The sequence below is a fragment of the Nipponia nippon genome, unplaced genomic scaffold (assembly GCF_047370975.1).
Source record: "Nipponia nippon isolate SJK-2023a ecotype South Korea unplaced genomic scaffold, ASM4737097v1 scaffold_72, whole genome shotgun sequence".
NCBI lineage: Eukaryota > Metazoa > Chordata > Aves > Pelecaniformes > Threskiornithidae > Nipponia > Nipponia nippon.
The window spans coordinates 71212-92325 of record NW_028262394.1 but is presented as its reverse complement, the minus strand read 5'-3'; the positions used below and the strand labels follow the sequence as shown (position 1 = coordinate 92325).

General features: G+C 64.4%; 2 protein-coding genes across 7 annotated transcripts; both read right to left on the bottom strand.

Moving 5' to 3' along the window:
* Window position 1: 1 nt before the first annotated feature.
* GIPC1 (GIPC PDZ domain containing family member 1) lies at window positions 2-12752 on the bottom strand. 5 transcript variants are annotated; one of them, XR_015700850.1, is made up of 8 exons: window positions 12460-12752; window positions 11291-11676; window positions 9563-9748; window positions 8913-9093; window positions 8047-8156; window positions 7882-7963; window positions 642-3267; window positions 6-527 (listed from the first exon to the last, which is right to left on the bottom strand). XR_015700850.1 is itself a non-coding variant. In XM_087741076.1 (7 exons), exons 2-7 carry the CDS (start codon window positions 11576-11578, stop codon window positions 3116-3118), a joined length of 999 nt encoding a protein of 332 aa, XP_087597202.1. In that variant the 5' UTR covers window positions 11579-11676; window positions 12460-12752; the 3' UTR covers window positions 5-3115. The 5 variants fall into 5 exon arrangements, 3 of the variants coding, with proteins under 3 accessions (XP_087597202.1, XP_087597203.1, XP_087597201.1); XR_015700851.1 differs by lacking the exon at window positions 8047-8156 and having other exon boundaries at window positions 2-527; XM_087741076.1 differs by having other exon boundaries at window positions 5-3267.
* Window positions 12753-13820: 1068 nt separating this feature from the next.
* Window positions 13821-18635, bottom strand: DNAJB1 (DnaJ heat shock protein family (Hsp40) member B1). Of its 2 annotated transcripts, none has more exons than XM_087741072.1 (3): window positions 18333-18635; window positions 16589-17157; window positions 13821-14398 (listed from the first exon to the last, which is right to left on the bottom strand). In XM_087741072.1, the coding sequence occupies exons 1-3, from the start codon at window positions 18541-18543 to the stop codon at window positions 14168-14170; spliced, it is 1011 nt and encodes a 336-aa protein (XP_087597198.1). In that variant the 5' UTR covers window positions 18544-18635; the 3' UTR covers window positions 13821-14167. The 2 variants fall into 2 exon arrangements, with proteins under 2 accessions (XP_087597198.1, XP_087597199.1); XM_087741073.1 differs by having other exon boundaries at window positions 18347-18478.
* Between the last annotated feature and the right edge of the window lie 2479 nt (window positions 18636-21114).

Here is a 21114-nt window from a genome sequence, read left to right as displayed (position 1 = left end):
TGGCAACGATGAGGTGACGAGCACTCGCTCTTCCAGGAGGAACAGACACACCAGGCAACAGCATGATCAGCCCTGTGATGATCCCGTCTGCCTTTTCCCTCGGTGTCCGGCCACTAACGTGGCTTGTATAGAGCAACTTAAATCGTTCGTAGCCATGGGAGGGGTGGGTATGTTGGAGACGTGCAAGAAACAAAACAAAGGCTATTACTCAACCTCTGTAGATAATTAGTAAGACATGGCGATGGGAGAAGGAACGGGACGGCACCGTAGAACAGCCAAGAGTAGAAAATACCAAGATAAGCGCAAAGGGAACAAAACTGTTGATAAGACCAAGGAGAATCGCTTGAACTAGGAGTGAACTATCCTAAATAACAGCATAAAAAAACCCACCCTCGGGTAAGGGAAGCCCCCTACCAACAAAGCCCCTTCCTCACCGAACACACGCAGTAAAAAGGGAGGACGCTGTGACTTCCAAGTAGAAACGAGGCATCGCAAGAACCAACGGGAACGAGGGTGACCAAGCGTAACTGTGAAAGCACAGACGAGCATCACTCAGAAGGTATAAATGCTCCCCATGAGGTAGCTTGGTGGAGCTACCACCCAGCACCCATCTCCGCGCAGACATGGAATAAATCTCTCACCTCTTTGCGCACCGGGTGAAGAACCCCGTTTGGGGACAACGTCTTGGCTGTGACTGCCATAAAGATCGTCTCGCCGTCCCCGACAGCGCACCAGGCCAGACGGAGCGCCAGCGCGCGCCGACCTGTTAATCGGAGACGCCTCCAGATTCTGTCCAAAGCCGGGGGCGACGAGCGCCACCGACCGGCGACATTTGCGACAGGGTGAAACAGGGGGCAAATTCTTGGATTGGTAAGCGTTAAATTTTATTCTAAGTTCAATTGCTTCCACGGAAGTTTAAAGTCGCACGTAGACGCTCGGCAAGGGTTGCCTTAATTGATCAGTGGGGTCAGAGCTGAGCGTGCATAAGGGGAATGCTGACTGGGCGGTCGGAGCTGGCAAATAGGTAATTATGTAAGCATTTGGTTAAAACGGGATCAGGCCAAGCCGCGATTCCTCCCTGTAGCCCTTTGGGGTTGTATTTTGAAAAACTGAAACCAATTTGGAGGGGACTCTATGACAAAAGACAAAACGAAAGGATATTGTAATCGATGGTGGCCGAATTATAAATTGGATGATGACGAGACCCGGCCAGAAAAATGGATCGGTAAAGTACAATATTATATCGCAATTGATGTTGTTTTGCCGTCGGATGGGAAAACGGGCTGACGTACCTTATGTCGATGCCTTTACGGCTTTGTATAGAAAGCCTGATATTCGGAAAAGCTGTACGCTAACAACTGACCTGGTGGCGCGTACAGCTTCCGAGAGAAAGGAGAGCGGTTGTTGCCCGGGCCGTCGCGACAGAAAGGTTACATGAAGTAGCTAGAAAATGGGCGGACTTGAATCCGGACAATGAAGGAAACCAGAGGACGTTCAATACGTTGGTTATTGCACGGTGGGCGCAGGAGAAAGTTGCAGAAAGTTGATGGGGCCGGGGGTACGTTGATATCGCAATTGATAAAGTGTGTGACAGTCGGGGTGAGAGAGAAAGAAAAGAGGAACGGAATAGACTCGAGTTGCAAGGATCTTTGCTGGCAGCAGCAATAAATGTGAAAAATATTAGAGGGAAAGGCAGGGGAGGGGGTAGAGGAAGAGGGGGATGGGGCAGAGTCATAGAATCATGGAATCATGGCATTATTTAGGTTGGAAAAGACCGTTAAGATTGTCGAGTCCAACGAAGAGGTCCACAAAGCCGAACCCTGTTGGGGCCAAACCAACGCGGCTCCTGTGAACGGGCGGGACCCTGGAAGGACGAACGCCCAAAGCGAAAGGGGCCAGAGGAGCGAGACCGTGTAAGAAACGCCAGCCTTATTGTGTCAGAGGATTCGGAGAATGAATGAAGGAGACCGGGGGAAGCATTAAGGATCGTTAATACGAATATTAACGAGTGGAGGCACTGGGTTGAGCGTCATCATCCAAGGTCAGATGATGCTTGGGGCTTACAGAGGCCCCAGGCAGCAGCAGGGGTTGAAGATCGCATGCTCCCTTCGTGCAGAAGCGTGGGGACGTGTAGGAGCTCAGCCTGGCACCAGAGCTTGAAGGACCAGTCCCTCCGTCGTGGCTCCGGAGGTGAAGCATCCCACGTGGGGTCACGCCAACGGGAATCCTGGTGACGGGCAGCACCGTCTGCTCGCCGCAAAGAGGATTAAACATCTGCACGGGGGCTGGAGGTGACACCGGCACCCCAGGAGAAGGTCTGCTGCAGACAGGACTGCCTTGGTTTTCTTGAAGATCTCAAGGGTTGAGACCTTTTAGCTTGAAAAATCCATGGTTTCGTGCGAAGAGTGGAAGGGAGGGGTCGCGTGCACGCAGCTCCTGGCACGACGTCACCTTCCACGCGTGCCATGGGACAACCAGCTCTCCTCCGGGACCGCGCTCGATCGGCCCAGGTGCCATCTCCCACCCCTTGCCATCAGCCCGAGGCCTCATCACGCAGCTCAGAGGGTCTCCTGGGCTGGCACAGGACCTCTCCGTGGCCCCAGGATAGTTTCATGTTGTGTTTGAAGACTCATTCTGAAAAACGCAGTGATGCACCCAAAACCAGGAGAGGGGTGGCTGGGCTACCCAGGTCTCCCGTGGAAACCCGTGGCCTCTTGTGTTTCCCTCTCAGGGTGTAAGGCGAGGTCTCATCTCTAACTCCAGAAGTCCTCTGTGGAGGTATCTCCACCTGAGCTGGTTCCTCAGATCTTCAGAGTTGGAGAAGATCTGGGCCAAGGAGTCTGAGCCACAAAACATCTCCAAGATACAGGTGACCACTTGTAGGGTCTCATGCTCCAGTCTACCCCATGGTGACCACCCAGAGAGCCCGGGTGACCAGCTCAAAGGCAGATCTGGCGCATGGAACAACCCTCTGGTCCAATGGCCTCATCACAGATATCTCCAGCATCCGCCAGAGCTTCTGATCAAGCTCTCTGGGACTGGATTTAGTTGTCTAGTGCTCTGCCGGGTGTAGGACGTCCTGCGAGCTTCTCAAAGGTTGTCTTAGCGAGGTCCATCACCTTGGGACCGGCGAGACCAGCCCCAGCTCAGCGCGCAGTTGTTGGAAGGTGCCTTCATCACCGCAGCACCAGCTCCAGCAGAGATGACAGGATTTCGCTAAGTTCCCCCCTTTCCGCACAGACCTCCAGGATGGAGGCGACCTCTGCGCTATGAGGGAGGTGGAGAAGCTGGGCTGAGCCTCCAGACACAGCCACGGGAAGGCCTGGCTTAACCCCAGGGCTGCAGAGGGGAGAAGCCCTTCCCCGCCCCTGCGTGACCACGCGGCTCCTGGTTTGCCTCCCCGAGTCTTTGGCGGGGTGGCGACCACCCAACCTCTGCCTGTTGGCCCCATGTGGCTCCTTGACTTCATGTTCCTCCATCCCGGTGGCCATCCGTGGCACCTTCCCCACCGTCGCCCATCCCAACCCAAACTCTAAACTTAGGCTTAACCCAAACTGTAACCCTAAATTTAATTCTAACCCTAACCTAAACCCTAACTCTAGCTCTAAACCTAACACTAAAGCTAACCCAAAATCTAACCCTAACGCTAGTCCTAATCCCAACACTAACTCAAATGCTAAACCTAACCCCAACCCAAAGCCTAACCCTAAACCTAATGCTAGTCCTAACCCAACCCAAAGCCTAACTGTAACCCTAATACTAGTCTTAATCCCAACACTAAACCAAATGCCAAACGTAACCCTCACCCCAACCCAAAGACTAACTCTAACCCCAACCCAAAGCCCAGCCCTAACCCTCATGCTAGTCCTAATCCCAACACTAACCCAAATGCTAAACCTGATCCTAACCCCAACCCAAAGCCTAACCCTAATGCTAGGCCTAAGCCTAAGGCTAACCTAAATGCTAAACCTAATTCTAACCACAACCCAAAGCCTAATCCTAACCCAGCCCTTGTCCTAACCCCAACCTCAACCCGAATGCTAGTCCTAATCCCAACACTAATCCAAACAATAAATCTAACCCTAACCCCAACCTAAAGCCTAACTCTAATGCTAGTCCTAATCCCAAAACTAACCCAAATCCTAAACCCAATCCTAACCACAACCCAAAGCCTAATCCTACTCCTAACACTAGTCCGAACCCTAACCCCAACCCAAAGCCTAACCCTAACTGTAATGCTCGTCCTAATCCAAACACCAACCCAAATGCTAAACCTAACCCTAGCTCTAATGCTAGTCCTAACCCTAATCCCAACCCAAAGCCTAGCCCTAACCCTAATGCTAGTTCTAATCCCAACACTAAACCTAATCCTAGCCCCAACCCAAAGCCTAACCCCAATGCTAGCCCTAATCCCAACACTAACCTAAGCCTAACCTAAGCCTAACCCTGACCCTCACCCCCCGCTGTCCCCCCTCGCCCCCCGGGGGGGACCCAGGCGCCCGTGCACTGAGCCTCGCACGAGCCCCCAGCCCTCGTGCAAATGCCGAGGACAGGGCGGGCACACGCGTGTGCAAATGCCGCCCCCCCACACTACGCGTCCCCAGTTCACACCCAGCCCCGGGGCCCCACACAATGCGTGGGGCAGGGGGTGTGTGAGGGGCGGGCAAGTGTGCAAGGCCAGGAAGAGCCGTGCAAGGGGGTGTGCAAGGGGCTTGCGAGGGATGTGCAAGGCTGTGGCCGTGCCAGGGGGTGTGCAAGGCTGCGAAGAGCCGTGTAAGGGGGTGCGCAGGGCTGTAACTGTGCAAGGGGGTGTGCAAGGCTGGGAAGAGCTGTGCAAGGGGGTGTGCAAGGGGCGTGCAGGGCTGCAACTATGCGAGGGGGCGTGCAAGGCTGGGAAGAGCTGTGCAAGGGGGCGTGCAAGGGGTGTGCAGGGCTGTAGCCGTGTCAGGGGGCATGCAAGGCTGGGAAGAGCTGTGCAAGGGGGTGTGCAAGGGGCGTGCAGGGCTGCAACTGTGCGAGGGGGCGTGCAAGGCTGCAGATGTGCAAGGGGGCGTGCAAGGCTGGGAAGAGCTGTGCAAGGGGCTTGCAAGGGATCTGCAAGGCTGTGGCCGTGCCAGAGGGTGTGCAAGGCTGGGAAGAGCTGTGCAAGGGGGCGTGCAAGAGGCGTGCAGGGCTGTAACTGTGCAAGGGAGTGTGCAAGGCTGCAAAGAGCCGCGTAAGGGGGGGTGCAAGGGGCTTGCGAGGGATGTGCAAGGCTGCAGATGTGCAAGGGGGCGTGCAAGGCTGTAACTGTGCAAGGAGGTGTGCGAGGCCAGGAAGAACGGTGTGAGGGGTGTGCAAGGGGGGTGTGCAAGGGGTATATGAGGGGTGTGCGGGGTGTTGTGTAAGGGAGTTGTGCAAGGGGTGCGCAAGGGGGTTGTGCAAGGGGGCATGTGAAGGGTGTGCAAGGGGTGTGCAAGGCCATGGATGTTCAAGGGGGTGTGCGAGGCCAGGACGAGCCGCGTGAGGGGCGTGCGAGGGGCTGGTGTGAGGGGTGTGGGAGGGGGTTGTGTGAGGGGTGTGCACAAGGGGCGTGCGAGAGGGTGTGCGAGGTGGTGAGGGGTGTGCCAGGGGTGTGCACGAGGGGTGTGCACGAGGGGCGTGCGAGGGGGTGGCGTGAGGGGCGCGCGAGGGGTGTGCGGGGTGGTGAGGGGTGTGCGAGGGGGTGGTGTGCAAGGTGTGCACGAGGGGCGTGCGAGGCCCGGTTCCGCTGCCCCGAGCTGAGCCCGCCCCCGCGCCCCCCCCAGCAGCGACCACGCCCGATTTCTCTAGATTTTATCTTAAAACCGTTTTCCGCGTAAAATACAAAAATATGCCCCGGGCTGGGGGGGGAGGGGAGCCCCCCATGGCCCCCCCCGCTCCAGGGGACCCCCCAGGGGACACGGGACAGGGTGATGGGGGGGGGGGGGGGCTGTGCTCTGTCCCCCCCCCCCCCCCCCCCAGGTAGTCCAGGCGATGGGGGGGGGGGACAGCGGGTCACGGGAGTGACGCATGAGGTGTCATGGCGGGGTGACGGTGTCATGGCGGGGTGACAGTGTTTGGGGGGTGACAGTGTGTTTGAGGGGGGGGGTGACAGTGTGTGACAGGCTCAGATTGGCACCGGGGGGGGGGGAACGGGACACAGTGGGGCAGGGGGAGCTGTCTCCTATTTTGGGGGGACACAGAGCTGCTCCGGTCGTGTGTCCCCCCCCCAAAAGCCACTTGGGGGGACCCTCATACCTCACCCCGCGGGTGGGGGGGAGCATTAGTGTCATGGGGGGGGCAGTAAGGGCCACCCAAGGGTGGGGGGAGCTGGGGCACCCCCCCAGTGGTGGGGTACAGCCCTGGGTAAGGGGGGGGGTTGGGGGGGCTTCAGGCCCAGGGGAGCTTTAGAGGGGTCCCATGCTTGGGGGGGCACCCAGGCCATGGGGGGGGCCTATTTTGGGAGGTGGCACCCAGGTCCCTTGGGTGGGGGGGTCCCAGGATGTAGTGGTGGTCCCAGGTCGGGGGGGGGGGGGGGGGGGGGCAGGGCTGTGGCTTGAGAAAGGGGGGGCAAATAATTTGGGGGGGAGGGAGTCAGGAGTTGGGGTGGGGGCACCCAGGTCCATTGGGGGGTCCCCCATCTCCAGCAGATTTTTTGGGGGGTGTCCAGCTTTTGGGGGGACCCCATTTGCAAGTGGGGGGGGGGGGTGGTGTCTCCAATCATAGGATGGAGCTGGGGGGCCCAGTCCGTCGGTGGGGGGGGATCCCCCAATCCCGGGGGGTTCCCGGTGCTGGGGGGGCCCCCACAGCGGGGCAGGGTCCTAGCAGCGCCCCACCTTGGCGTCGCCGATGGCCCCCCAGACGTCGAAGACAAATTCATCGGGGAAAGCGAAGTCCCCAAGCTGGGAGTCGAGGGCCTGGGCCAGCGCGTCGGGGTCCCGGGCGTCCCGGCCCAGCTCCACCATGGTGGCAGCTGTGGGGACAACCGGGACGCTCAGGGGACACGGGGACACTCAGGAGACAGCTCCATCATGGGGACACAGGGACGCTCGGGGGACAGCTCCACCATGGGGACAATGGGGACACTCAGGGGCCATGGGGACGCTCAGGGGACAGCCAGCGCATCAGGGGGCCGCAACCCAGCTCCACCGTGGTGGCAGCTGTGGGGACACGGGGACGCTCAGGGGACACGGGGACACAGGGACGCTCGGGGGATAGCTCCACCATGGGGACAACGGGGACATGGGGACACTGGGGGACAGCCAGCGCTTTGGGGGTCCCGGCCCAGCTCCACCATGGTGGTGGCTGTGGGGACAATGGGGACAATCGGGGGACACGGGGACACTCAGGACCAAGCTCCAGCATGGGGACACCAGGACATGGGGACACTCAGGGGACAGCCAGCGCCTCAGAGCAGGGAGGGGTCACAGCCCAAGCAACCTGGGGGGGGCCCTGCAGTGGGGTGGGGGGTCACCAGCACCCAGGAGAGGGTCCGGGGGGTCCCCAGCACCCCGGGGGGTCCCCAGCACCCTGGGAGTGACTGGCGGGGGTCCTCAGCACCCCAGGGGGGTCCCCAGCACCCTGGGAGTGACCGGGGGGTCCTCAGCACCCCAGGGGGGTCCCCAGCACCCTGGGAGTGACCGGGGGGGTCCCTAGCACCCCAGGGGGGGTCCCCAGCACCCCTGGGTGGTCTCCTGCAGTGGGGCAGGGTGGGAGGGTCCCTGACACCCCAGGGGGGGCCTGAGTAGGTCCCCAGCACCCCAAGAAGGGCAACCTGCAGTGGGACAGGGGTCCCCAGCACCCTTTGGGGGGGGGCGGGACCTGCAGGGGGGGGGTCAGAGGGGTCCCCAGCACCCCAGGGGGGTCCCCCGCCCGGCTCACCCAGCTCGCTGTCCCGGATGCCCATGTAGCTCTCCAGCAGATCGTCCACCTTGGCCACGGCCCGCTCCTCGAAGGCGGAGGGCTGCAGGGGGACGGGGCGGGGGGAGATCAGGGGGGGTCCCGAGGATGTTGGGGGGTCCCTGTCCCCCCCGCGGGGTTCCCTACCTGCTCCTCGACGGTGGCGGGTCCCCGAGCGCGGAGGCGCAGGGTGCCCCGGCCGGTGCCCAGCTGGGTGCCCCCGCCACGGCCCCCCGCCGCCCGCGGGCCGATCATGTCTGAAACGCAACGCACAGGGGGTTTGGGGGGACTGCAAATTATTGGGGGGTCCCCCCCAGCATGGATGGGGGGCTCCAAACCAACCACAGACCCCCCCGCAAGTGGTGGGAAGGGAAAGGTTTGGGGGGCTCCACAGTGCCCCCCATCAGTCTCGGGGGGCCCCCCCATGTGCCCCCATCGGTTCCTCCTTTGGGTATTGGGGTCCCTCCGTCCCCCCCCAGGGTTATGGGGGACCCCTCAGCTCCCCCTTGGTTTGGGGGATCCTCTCTGCCACTCCCCAGGCACACAGCCCCCCGTTTTGGGTTTTGGGCGCCCCCCCATGACCCCCCCAGCACTATGGGTCCCCATCAGCCCCCCCCCAGGTTTTGGGGTCCCCCCAGGGACCTGTGCACCAGCCCCCCCTTGGATCTCAGGGATCCCCTCAGAGCTACGGGGTCCCCCTACATTTTGGTGCCTCCTCCACCTCCTCAGGTTTTGGGGGTCCGAGCCGTGGGGCTGTCCCCGCCCTGGGAGGGACCCCAATATCGCCAGACACCTGGGTGCGTGTCCCCTTACTGGTGGGGTTCCCAGTGCTCCCAGTAATCCAGGGCACCACTCTCTAGTCCAGAACGGGGAACAGCAAAGCCCCGAAGGCTTGGGTCCCCCCAACCCCACGGGGGCGTGGCTGCCCTGGGGGGTGCCCGTAGGGGACAGACCCCTCCCCAGGCTCCCGGTGGGCTCTCAGTAGGCTCCCAGTGCTCCCAGTTGGGGCTCACCAAAGGCCTTGCGGGGCTCGGTGAGCTGGAGGGCGAAGGTGCGTCCCCGGGGCAGCTCCTTCAGCATCTTGGCCACCTCGTAGTGACGGGCGCCCACCAGGCTCTGCCCGTCGATGGCCTCGATCATGTCCCCCACGCTGATCACCGGGATCCGGTCGATGACGCTGCCCTCCCGGATCCGCTGTGGGGACCATCCGGGGGTCACCACGGGGCCCCCCCAGGTCCCACCCCGCTCCAGGGCGGCTCGGGGACCACCCAGGAGTCCCCACGTCCCTCCACGATAACCCAGCACACCCCACCGCGTTCTCCTTCCCATCCCCACGTTGACTCGGGAACCTTCTGAGATGTCCCCATGTCCCCACCCAGCCCCACGGCAGCTCAGGGACCACCCAAGGGTTCCCCATGTCCCCCCCCCCAGCGGTCAGAGATGTCCCCTTCAACCCCAGGGCAGCTCAGGAACCACCCAGGAGCCTCCACGTCCCCCCGTGATAACCCACGATGTCCCTTGGTGTCCTCCATCCCCACGCTGACCTGGCCACCACCCAGGATGTCCCCGTGTCCCCCCCACAACCCCAGGGTGGCTCAGCGCCCTCTCCGAGCACCCCCAGGTCTCCCCACCCGGTGACGACGTCCCCACCCCGGGGTGTCACCTTGATGAAGGCGTAGCCGGCGCCGTTGTCAGTGATGGTGAGGCCCAAGGCCTCCTCCGACTTGAAGACCTCGACCTCCTTGCGCTGGCCCTTGGTGTGGGCGAAGATGAAGTCCTCCAGGCCGATCTGGCCACCCAACAGCTTCTCCATGTCCACCTTGTGCGTGTTGAGGGTGCAGAACATCACCTGGCCGGGGCGACGGCATCAGGGCCCGGGGAGGGGGGACCTGGGGACAACCAGGGACACCCTCCCTCGGGGCCACGCGTGCCAGCGCTCTCCTCGGGGACGCGGGGGACAGCCGCGGGGGCGGGAAGGACCTGGCAGATGCGTGAGACCTTCTTGGGGACAAGCAAGACTCTCACGGGGGACACGAAGGATCCTTCTCCTCGAGGACACGCAGGACCCCCCAGGGGACACGGGGGACCCTCCTGGGGGACACGGGGGACCCATCTCTCTAGGGACGCCCATGACCCCCCCGAGGGGACACGGGGGACCCTCCTGGGGGACACCAGGGACCCCTCTCTCTGAGGACACGCAGGACTCTCTTGGGGACACCCAGGGACGCCCCTTGGGGCACGTGTGGCATCCCTCCTGTTGGGGGCACCCAGGACCCTCCTGATGGACACGGGGGGACCCCTCCGTGCACCCCGCGGGTCCCCTCCCCCGCAGCCCCCAGCTCTGCCCCAGCCTGGGGGTCCCCTCCCCCCACCTCCAGGCGTCCCCGATGTCCCCAGTGCCCACCCCCCCCGGTCCCCATCCCTCAGCTCCCAATGTCCCCCTGACCCCAGCACCCAGGGGTGCCCCCACACCCCTTCAGGTGCCCTGTCCCTGACCCCCCATGTCCCCCAGCCCCCGCCAGCACCCAGGGGAACCCCCAAGACCCCTCCAGGTGCCCTGAAACCCCAGCCCCCCCCCCAGCACCCAAGGGTGCCCCCAAACCCTTCTGGGTGCCCTGACCCTCAGCCCCACTGAACCCCTTGCTCCCCAGCACACCCCCCCCAGCACCCAGGGGTGCCCCCAAATCCTTCTGGGTGCCCCACCCTCAGCCCCCCCAGCATCCCCCAGCACCCAAGGGTGCCCCCAAACCTCTCCAGGTGCCCTGAAACCCCAGCACCCCCCAGCACCCAAGGGTGCCCATCCCTCACCACCCAGCACCCCCCCAGCACCCAAGGGTGCCCCCAAATGCCTCCAGGTGCCCTCCCTCCCCCCTCAGCACCCATGGGTGCCCCCCAATCCCGCTGGGTGCCCAACCCTCACCCAACACCCAACACCCAAGGGTGCCCCCAAATCCCTCCAGGTGCTCCTCCCTCCCCCCCAGCACCCAGGGGTGCCCCCCAACCCCTCCGGGTGCCCCTCCCGCCCCCCCAGCACCCATGGGTGCCCCCCAACCGCTCTGGGTGCCTCTCCCGCTCCCCCCAACCCCTCCGGGTGCCCCTCCCGCCCCCCCTCCAGCACCCATGGGTGCCACCCAACCCCTCCGGGTGCCTCTCCCGCCCCCCCCAGCATCCATGGGTGCCCCCCAGCCCCTCCAGGTGCCCCTCCCGCCCCCCCCAGCACCCATGGGTGCCCCCCAGCCCCTCCAGGTGCCCCTCCCACCCCCCCCAGCACCCATGGGTGCCCCCCAGCCCCTCCAGGTGCCCCTCCCGCCCCGCCCGGCGCCCAAAGGTGCCCCCCAACCCCTCCGGGTGCCCCTCCCGCCCCCCCCCCAGCACCCAAGGGTGCCCCCACCTCTCCCGGTGGGATGCGGAAGGCCTCGGCGATCTTGCCGTAGAGCTCGCGGACGTTGGTGAAGCCCTCGACGCGGCCGGTGGGGCTGCCGTGCGCCAGCTGGGTGTGGAAGACCAGGCGAGGCCGAAGGGCGGGGGGCGGCGGGGGGAGCCCCGGGGGGGGAGGCCCCCCAGGAGCCCCCCCCGGGTCCCCCGGGTTTTCCCCGGGGGCTCCCCCGCGTCCCCCCGCCGCCTCCTCGTTCTCCACCAGCGGCGGGGGCTTCTTGCGACGTCCCAGGCCCAGCGGCATGGGGGGGGGGGGGGCTGGGGGGGGGGGGGGGGGTGGGGGGTGGGGGGCTGGGTGCCCCCTCCCCGAGGAGGGAGGGTCCTGCGGTGCTTCGCTGGGTGCTAAAACGAGACAGGGGGAAACTGAGGCACGAGGGGAGGGTGAAAAGGGGGGCTGAGGAACAAAGGGGGGAAACTGAGGCACAAGGGGAGAGTGAAAAGGGGGGCTGAGGGACAAAGAGGGGAAACTGAGGCACGGGGCAGTGGGGGTGAACAGGGGGTGGCTGAGGGATAAAGGGGGGAAACTGAGGCATGGGGGTGGAACTGAGGCACAGGGAGGTGCTGGGGTGAAAACGAGGGGGGCTGAGGGAGAAGGAGAGGGGAAACTGAGGCACGAGAGGGTGAAAAGGGGGGACTAAGGAATAAAGGAGGGGAAACTGAGGCACGGAGGGATGAAGGGGTGAAAAAATGGGGGGTGAGAGACAAAGAGAGAGAAAGTGAGACGCAGGGGGGTGAGGGGTGGAAAACGAGGGGGGCTGAGGGAGAAGGAGGGGGGAAACTGAGGCACGGGGGGGTGAAGGGGCAGAAAAGGGGGGTGTTGAGGCACAAAGCGGGGGGAACTGAGGCACGGGGGGAGAACCTGTGGGACAAGGGCGGGGAACCGAGGCAGAAGGGGGGGAACCGAGGCAGGGGGGGGCCCCGGCGCCGGGGCTCCCCGAGTCCCTCGGCCCCCGAAGAGGGAGCCTGGGCCCGGTGCACAGCCGGTACCACCCCCCCCCCGAGGAAGCAGCGAGGCGGGGGCCCGGCCGCCCCCTCCCCCCGGTGGCCACGGCCCCCCTCGGGTCCCCCCCTGGCCCCGGGACCCCCCCCCCCGGCCCCGGGACCACCCCCCGTGCCCCCGCTCACCGGCCGGACCCTCCCGCCCTGCAGCCGGGCGCTGCTGCCGGAGCGACACTTCCGGGAAGGCGGGGCCAAACCCCCGCCCGGACCAATCACCGCCGCCGCCCCGCCCTGCCAGCCAATGGGAAGCGCCGCGGAGGTGGATGAGTGGGCAGGAAAGGGCTGGGCCACCCCCGCCTGGGGCGATGGGCGCGCCCGGCTCCGCCCCCTCCCCGCGGGTGGGGCCGCCCGCAGCCAATCAGGGGCCAGGAGTGCGAGTCGGGGGCGGGGACAACGAAAGGAAGTAGGCGGGGCGAACCGCCACACACCGGAGCGAGGGAGGGGGGGGGGCACCACCCACCCGCCCGCCTGCTCCCACGGCGCCATTTTGGGGGTGTCCCCCGTCCCCCCCTTTCCTCCCCGGTCTCCCCGTGGCCCCCCCAAAATGGCGGAGGCGGGCAGAGGTTTCAGCGCTTTATACAAAGCCGTACGCGTGCGCTCCTGTTGCAGGAAGAGCCCCTTTTCCGGGCGGTTTTATCCCAAAGGATAAGAGGGCCCCGCCCTGCCCCCCCCCCCCCGCCGCCCCCGGCCCCACACCCCCCCCCCCCCCCCCCTTGGGGGGCCCCCCCCTGTCCTGGGGGGGGGGGGGGGGGGGGTGGAGCCCGGGACCCCCACAGCCCTGAGGGGGGACCCCCAAGATGGGGGGCGAGGGGACCCCCGTGAGGGGGGGATGAGGGGGACCCCAAAATGGGGGGGAGGGGAGAGCCAGGGGACCCCCAGAGCATGGGGGGGGGGGGGGGGGCAAGGACAGGGAGAGCCCCAAAACAGGGGGAGGAAGAGAGGGGGACCCCCAAGATGGGGGGGTGAGGACACCTGGGGACCCCCAAAACGGGGGGGGACAAGAACAGGGGGACCCCCAAGATGGGGGGACAAGGACACCTGGACCCCTAAAATGGGGGGGACAAGGACAGGGGGACCCCCAAAAGGGGGGGCAAGGACACCTGGGGACCCCCAAAATGGGGGGGACAAGGACACCTGGACCCCTAAAATGGTGGGGGACAAGGACACCTGGGGACCCCCAAAAGGGGGGGGACAAGAACAGGGGGACAAGGACACCTGGACCCCCAAAAAGGGGGGGACAAGAACAGGGGGACCCCCAAGATGGGGGGGACAAGGACACCTGGGGACCCCCAAAAGGGGGAAGGGAAACAAGGACAGAGGGACCCCAAAAGGGGGGGGGATGAGGACACCTGGACCCCCAAAATGGGGGGGCACGGGCACTCCCAGACCCCCAAGATGCGGGGGGGAAGGGACACCTGGGGACCCCCAAATCACGGGGGGGGGGGAAGACAGGGACACACCGTGACCCCCACAACCTTAAGACATGGGGTCAAGGTCACCCCGCCCCCCCCTCAGACCCCAAAAATGGGGGGATGAGGACACACCGGGACCCCCAGATTGTGGGGGGCCAAGGATGGGGGGGGGGGGGGGACACACACGACACCACGACACCCCCCCACCCCCCCCGAGCTCTAAACCACGGGGTCAAGGTCACCCCGCCACCCCCAGATCCCCAAAATCAGGGGCGGGGGGGCACCCCAAGAGCCCCGCCCCCAAGGAGAGGTTTGGGTGGGCAGCGGGACCACCCGCACCCCCCTCCCCCCCCCCTGCTGTGGTCCCCCCAAAAGGTCCAAGCCCCCCCCCAAAACCCAGGTTTTGGGGTGGGGGTGGGGGGCTAGACGGGCAGGATCTGCTCCAGGAGGGTCTTGGAGGAGGGGGGGATCCTGTCGGGGAACTTGACCTCGAACTCGATGATGAGGTCACCGCGCTGGTCGGGGGTGCGGGGGTACGGCAACCCCTCGCCCGGGATGCGGCGCTTCACCCCCGGCTTCAGGACATCCTTGAAGACCATGGGGATGGTGCGGCCGTCCAGCGTCGGGGCGTTGACGGTGCAGCCGCAGAGCGCCTGGCGGGGGAGGAGGGCGCGTCGCCATCACGTCCCCGCCGCCCAACCACCCGCCACGTCCCCACCGCCCATCGCATCCTCACCACCCAACCACCCACCCATCACGACCAACCACCCAGACGACCACCCTTGGTCCTCATCACCAAGATCTACCACCCATCGCATCCTCAGCACCCAACCAACCACCTATCACAACCCCACCACCTACCCAACCATCCAACCAACCACCCGTTGCATCTCCACCACCAAGACCAACCACCCTTGGTGCTCACCACCAAGATCTACCACCTATCACATCCCTACCACCCAACCAACCACCCATCACATCTCCACCACCATGACCAACCACCCAGACGACCACCCTTGGTCCTCACCACCAAGATCTACCACCCATCGCATCCTCAGCACCCAACCAACCACCTATCACAACCCCACCACCTACCCAACCATCCAACCAACCACCCGTCGCATCTCCACCACCAAGACCAACCACCCTTGGTGCTCACCACCAAGATCTACCACCTATCACATCCCTACCACCCAACCAACCATCCATCACATCTCCACCACCATGACCAACCACCCAGACAACCACCAGTCCTCACCACCAAGATTTACCACCCATCACGTCCCCACCACCCAACCATCTGACCACCCTTGATCCTCACCACCAAGATCTACCACCCATCGCATCCTCACAACCCAACCAACCACCCATCACGTCCCCACCAACACAACCAACCACCCAGATGACCACCCTTGGACCCCACCACCACAACCCACCACCCGTCACATCCTCACCACCACAACCCAGCACCCAACCTGTCACATCTCCACCACCAAGACCAACCACCCGTCACATCCCTGCCACCCATCATGCCCAACCCACCAAGACCAACAGCCCCAACAACCACCCTCAGTCCCCACGACCCCAACAACCACCCATCATCGTGTCTCCACCACATCCCCACCAACAAGGCCAACTGCCCAGACAACCACCCATCACAACCCCACCAAGACCAACCACCCTTGGTACCCAACACCAAGACCCACCATGCGTCATGTCCCCACCACTCCTGCTTCTCTGCCAAGGCCAACCACCCAGACAACCACCTGTCATGTCCCCACCACCAAGACCAACCCACCCGGACATCCCCACGACCACCACCCCACCCTTGATGTCCTCACTACCAAGACCAACCCACTCATGACATGCCAACTGCCAAGACCAATCCACCCATGATGTCCCCACCACCACCACCAAGACCAACCCACCCATGACACCACCAAGACCAACCCACTCTTGATGTCCCCACCACCAAGACCAACCCACCCAACACCACCAAGACCAACCCACCCAGATGCCCCCACTGCCACCACCAAGACCAACCCACCCGGAGGTCCCAAAGACCAACCCACCCCTGACACCACCAAGACTAACCCACTCTTGACGTCCCCACCACCACCACCAAGAGCATCCCGCCCATGACATCCCCACCACCAAGACCAGCCCACTCAGACGTCCCCACCACTGCCACCAAGACCAACCTACCCCTGACACCACCAAGACCAACCCACTCTTGACGTCCCCACCGCCACCACCAAGACCAAACCACCCATGACATCCCCACTGCCAAGACCACCAACTCTTGACATCCCCACTGCCACCAAGACCAACCCACTCTTGATGTCCCCACCACCACCAAGACCAACCCACCCTTGATGTCCCCACTACCAAGACCAACCCACCCAACACCACCAAGACCAACCCACCCAGATGCCCCCACTGCCACCACCAAGACCAACCCACCCAGAGGTCCCAAAGACCAACCCACCCCTGACACCACCAAGACCAACCCACCCTTGACATCCCCACCGCCACCACCAACCCACCCATGACATCCCCACCGCCATCGCCACCAAGACCAACCTACCCCTGACACCACCAAGACCAACCCACCCAGAAGTCCCCACCACCACCAAGACCAACCCACCCGTGACATCCCCACCGCCACCATCAACCCACCCCTGACGTCCCCACTACCAAGACCAACCCACCCATGACATCCCCACCGCCATCGCCACCAAGACCAACCTACCCGTAACATCCCTACTGCCAAGACCAACCCACCCATGACGTCCCCACCACCACCAGCAACACCAACCCACCCGCTGTGACCACCCACCCACCTCGCGGAGGCTGATCTTCGCCGGGTAGACAATGTCCGAGCCCTCCCGGCGGAAGACGCCATGAGGTTTGTCTTTGAGGACAAAGACAACGTCGGCAGGGATGTTGTTGGGGGTCTGGTCGCCCTCCTTGGGGAAGGTGATCTTGGTGCCTTCCTTCCAACCCCGCTTCACCTCGATGGTGAGGATCTTGTCCTCGTTACGCACCGTCTTCCCATCGGGGTTGAGACGCTTGTGGGAGATCTTCATCTTCTTGGTGCAACCGCTGTAGATCTCCTCCAGGGAGACCTTCAGGTCATAGAGGACTGGGGGGTCTTGCTTACGGCAGGTGCCTTCCGGTCCCCCCCGACCCCGGGAGAAGCCGACGTTACCGAAACCTCCCACGTGGAAAGCGGTGAAGGCGTCGTCACCGTCGTCGTCATCCCCATTGCGTTGGACGAAGAAGGTGTCGAAGGGGTTGCGACCGTCGAAGAATTCGGCGAACATGGCATGGGGGTCGCCCCGGAAGGTGTAGGTGAAGGTGGGGCCATTGGACCCCCCCGGGCCGGAGGTCGGGGCTCCCCCTTTCAGCCCTAGAAAGGGGGGAAGGTGCCCGTCAGCCCCCCCAGATGCCGGAGGTGGCCCCAGTAGGTCGCCGGAGCACCCCGGCGCATTACCAGCCGGGGCAGGGCGTGGGGTGAGACGCGGGCAGGGCATGGGACAGGTGAGGGTGTGGGGCAGGCGTGGGGCAGGCAGGCGGACGGGCGGTGGCGGCGGTCTGGCGCAGCCCCAGCGCCGGGAGCGGGAACCGGTTCTGCTCGAGTGCCGGAGGACGCGGCGCAGACAGACGCCACTGACAGCCCCGGCCAGGCCCCAACAGGCCCAGCCGGATCCATCATCACCCCCCGGCACGCCCCGGCGCGGCTCCCAGCACCCCCCGGGCTCCAGCCCCGCTGCCTGCACCCTGCCAGACTCTCGTCACCCCCTGCCTGCCCTCCAGCCCCCCACTCCCACTGCCTGCCTCCCCACCAGCCCCCAGCCCTTGCTGCCTGCCTTCATCCTGGCCCCCTTCCCCCCAAATCTCCCCCCAGGCTGCCTGTGTCCCCCCCAGCCCCCATCACCCCCCCCGACTCCCCCCATCCCTGCCTGTCCCCCAGGACCCCCATCGCCCACTGCCTGCCTTCACCCCGGCCCCCCAACCTCACTGCCAGCCTGTGTCCCCCCCAGACCCCCTTCCCCACTGCCTGTCCCTCCCCCAGACGCCCCCCACCCCCTGCCTACCCCCCAGCTTGTCCCCCCCAACCTGCCTTCACCCTCACCCCCACCCTCCCTGGCCCCCCAGACCACCCAACCCCACCGCCTGCTCCCCCCCAGACCCTCAACTGCCCCATCCCCCCCCAGACCCCCATCCCCTGCCCCTCCCAGACCCCCAACCGCCCCTTTCCCCCCCCCCAGGACCCCGATACCCACTGCCTGCCCCCCCAGACCCCCAACCAGCCCTGTGTCCCCCCCCCCCAGACCCCCAGCCCTCCCCGTGTCCCCCAGGACCCCCATCCCTGCCCCCGACAGACCCCCCATCCCCTGCCACCCCCAGACCCCCCAACCTCCCCGTCCCTCCCAGAGCCCCATCCCCTGCCCCCCCAGACCTCTATCCCCATCGCCTGCCCCCCCAAACCCCCACCCCCTGCCCCCCCCAGCCCCCCAACCGCCCCGGTCCCCCCAGGACCCCCATCCCCTGCCCCCCCAGACCCCCCCCGGTGCCGCTCACCCTCCTCCCCGTACTTGTCGAAGATCTCCCGCTTCTTGGGGTCGCTGAGAACGTCGTAGGCCTCGGCCACCTCCTTGAAGCGTTCCTCGGCCCCCGGCTCCTTGTTCTTGTCGGGGTGGAAGCGCAGGGCCTGCCGGCGGTAGGCCCGCCGCACGTCCTCCCCCGAGGCGCCGCGGGACAGCCCCAGCGTGCGGTAATAGTCCTTCCCCATCCCGCCGCCCGCCGCCGCCGCCGCCGCCGCCGCCGCCGCCGCCGCCGCCGCCGCCGCCCCCCGCCGCCGCCGCCGCCGCCTCCGGCCGCCGCCGCCGCTTCTCTGAGGCGATGGCGGAACCTTCCAGAGCCCGCCGCCCGCCTCGCCCCGCCCCCGCGCCTCTCCGCCAATCCGCCCGCGCGACGTCACGGGGAGGGGGCGGGGAGAGGGGGCGGGGGTCTGGTTTGCGCCTGCGCGGCGGCGCCGTGGGTCGGGGTGGGCGGGGCTGGCGCTGTGCCCCGCCCCTGTCCTGCTCTTCCCCCCCCCCCCCCCCCCCGCGGCCGGGCCCCGCCGGGTGTTGCTATGGGAACGGAGGGACGGGGAGGGGCTGTGCCCGTCACCATGGCAACCAGCACCACGCGAGACGGTTGTCCCTGTCACCCACAGTCACTGGCACTCCAGGAGACAACCGTCACCCTGACAGACAGCTTGTTCTGTCACCCACCATGGCAACCCTGTCACCCACAGCCACTGTCACCTGCACTGACAGCCTGTCACCCACAGCAAACATCATCTCCAGTGACAGCCTGTCTCTGTCACCCATGGCGACTGTCACCCTGAGAGACAGCCCGTCCCTGTCACCCACAGCAACCATGACCTGCAGTTACAGCCTGTCCTGTCACCCACCATGGCAACCCTGTCACCCACAGCCACTGTCACCCGCAGTGACAAACTGTCCCTGTCCCCCACAGCCACTGTCACCCTGACAGCCTGTCCCTGTCACCAACAGCTACTGACACCTCCAGTGACACGCTGTCCCCGTCAACCCCAGCAACCATAACCTGCAGTGACAACCTGTCCTTGTCACCCATGGCCACTGTCACCCTGAGAGACAGCCTGACCCTGTCACCCATGGCAACCATCACCCTGAGAGAAAGCCTGTCCTGTCACCCACCATGACAACCCTGTCACACATGGCCACTTTCACCTCCAGTGACAACCTGTCCCTGTCATCCACAGCCACTGGCACTCCAGGAGACAACCGTCACCCTGAAAGACAGCCTGTCCTGTCACCCACCATGGCAACCCTGTCACCCATGGCAACCATCACCCTGAGAGAAAGCCTGTCCTGTCACCCACCATGACAACCCTGTCACACATGGCCACTTTCATCTCCAGTGACAACCTGTCCCTGTCACCCACAGCCACTGGCACTCCAGGAGACAACCGTCACCCTGAAAGACAGCCTGTCCTGTCACCCACCATGGCAACCCTGTCACCCATGGCCACTGTCACCCTGAGAGACAGCCTGTCACCCACGGCAACCATCACTTGCAGTGACACCCTGTCCCTGTCACCCACAGCCCCCAGCACCCACAGTGACACCCTGTCCCTCTCACCAACAGCCACTGTCACTCCAGGAGACAATCGTCACCCTGAGAGACAGCCTGTCCCTGTCACCCACCATGGCAACCCTGTCACCTACAGCCACTGTCACCTGCAGTGACAACCTGTCCTTGTCACCCAGGGCCCCTATCACCCTGAGAGACAGACTGTCACACACGGCAACCATCAACTGCAGTGACAGCCTGTCCCTGTCAACCACAGCCACTGTCACCTCCAGTGACAGCCTGTCCCTGTCACCCACCATGACAACCCTGTCATGCATGGCCACTGTCACCCACAGTGACAACCTGTCCCTGTCTACCACAGCCACTGTCACCCCAGCAGACAACTGTCACTCTGAGAGACAGCCTGTCACCCACAGTGTCAACCCTGTCACCCACAGCCACTGTCACCCGGAGAGACAGCCCAGCCCTGTCACCCATGATAACCATCACATCGGCAGGTGGCTGTCCCTGTCACCCACCATGGCAACCCTGTCACCTACAGCCACTGTCACCCACAGTGACAACCTGTCTTTGTCACCCAGGGCCACTGTCACCCTGAGACACAGGCTGCCAACCACAGCAACCATCACTCACAGCTACAGCTTGTCCCTGTCACCCACAGCCACTGTCACCCTGACAGACAGCCTGACCCCCTCACCCACCATGACAACCCTGCCACCTACAGCCACTGTCACCTGCAGTGACAACCTCTCCTTGTCACCCAGGGCCACTATCACCCTGAGAGACAGACTGTCACCCACAGCAACCATCACCTGCAGCAACACCCTGTCCCTGTCACCCACAGCCACTGTCACCTCCAGTGAGAACCTGTCCCGGTCACCCATGGCAACCATCACCCACAGTGATGTCCTGTACCTGTCACCCACAGGCACTGTCACCCACAGTGACAACCTGTCCCTGTCAACCACAGCCACTGTCACCCCAGCAGACAACTATCACCCTGAGAGACAACCCGTCACCCACAGTGACAACACTGTCACCTGGAGAGACAGCCCAGCTCTGTCACCTATGATAACCGTCACACTGGGAGGTGGCTGTTACTGTCACCCACCATGACAACTCTGTCACCCACAGCCACTGTCACCTGCAGTGACAACCTGCCCTTGTCACCCAGGACCATTGTCACTCTGAGACACAGCCTGTCACCTGCAGCAACCATCACCCACAGTGACAGCCTGTC

Coding starts and splice junctions, on each gene's coding strand:
- DNAJB1 (XM_087741072.1), bottom strand. CDS start 18,543: ATGGGGAAGGACTATTACCGCACGCTGGGGCTGTCCCGCGGCGCCTCG. Junction 17,158..18,332: donor CGACAAGTACGGGGAGGAGG/GTGAGCGGCACC, acceptor CCCCCTTTCTAG/GGCTGAAAGGGGGAGCCCCG. Junction 14,399..16,588: donor CGAAGATCAGCCTCCGCGAG/GTGGGTGGGTGG, acceptor CTCCCCCGCCAG/GCGCTCTGCGGCTGCACCGT.
- GIPC1 (XM_087741076.1), bottom strand. CDS start 11,578: ATGCCGCTGGGCCTGGGACGTCGCAAGAAGCCCCCGCCGCTGGTGGAG. Junction 7,964..8,046: donor CCGCCACCGTCGAGGAGCAG/GTAGGGAACCCC, acceptor GTCCCCCTGCAG/CCCTCCGCCTTCGAGGAGCG. Junction 3,268..7,881: donor CATCCGGGACAGCGAGCTGG/GTGAGCCGGGCG, acceptor CCTCCCTCATAG/CGCAGAGGTCGCCTCCATCC.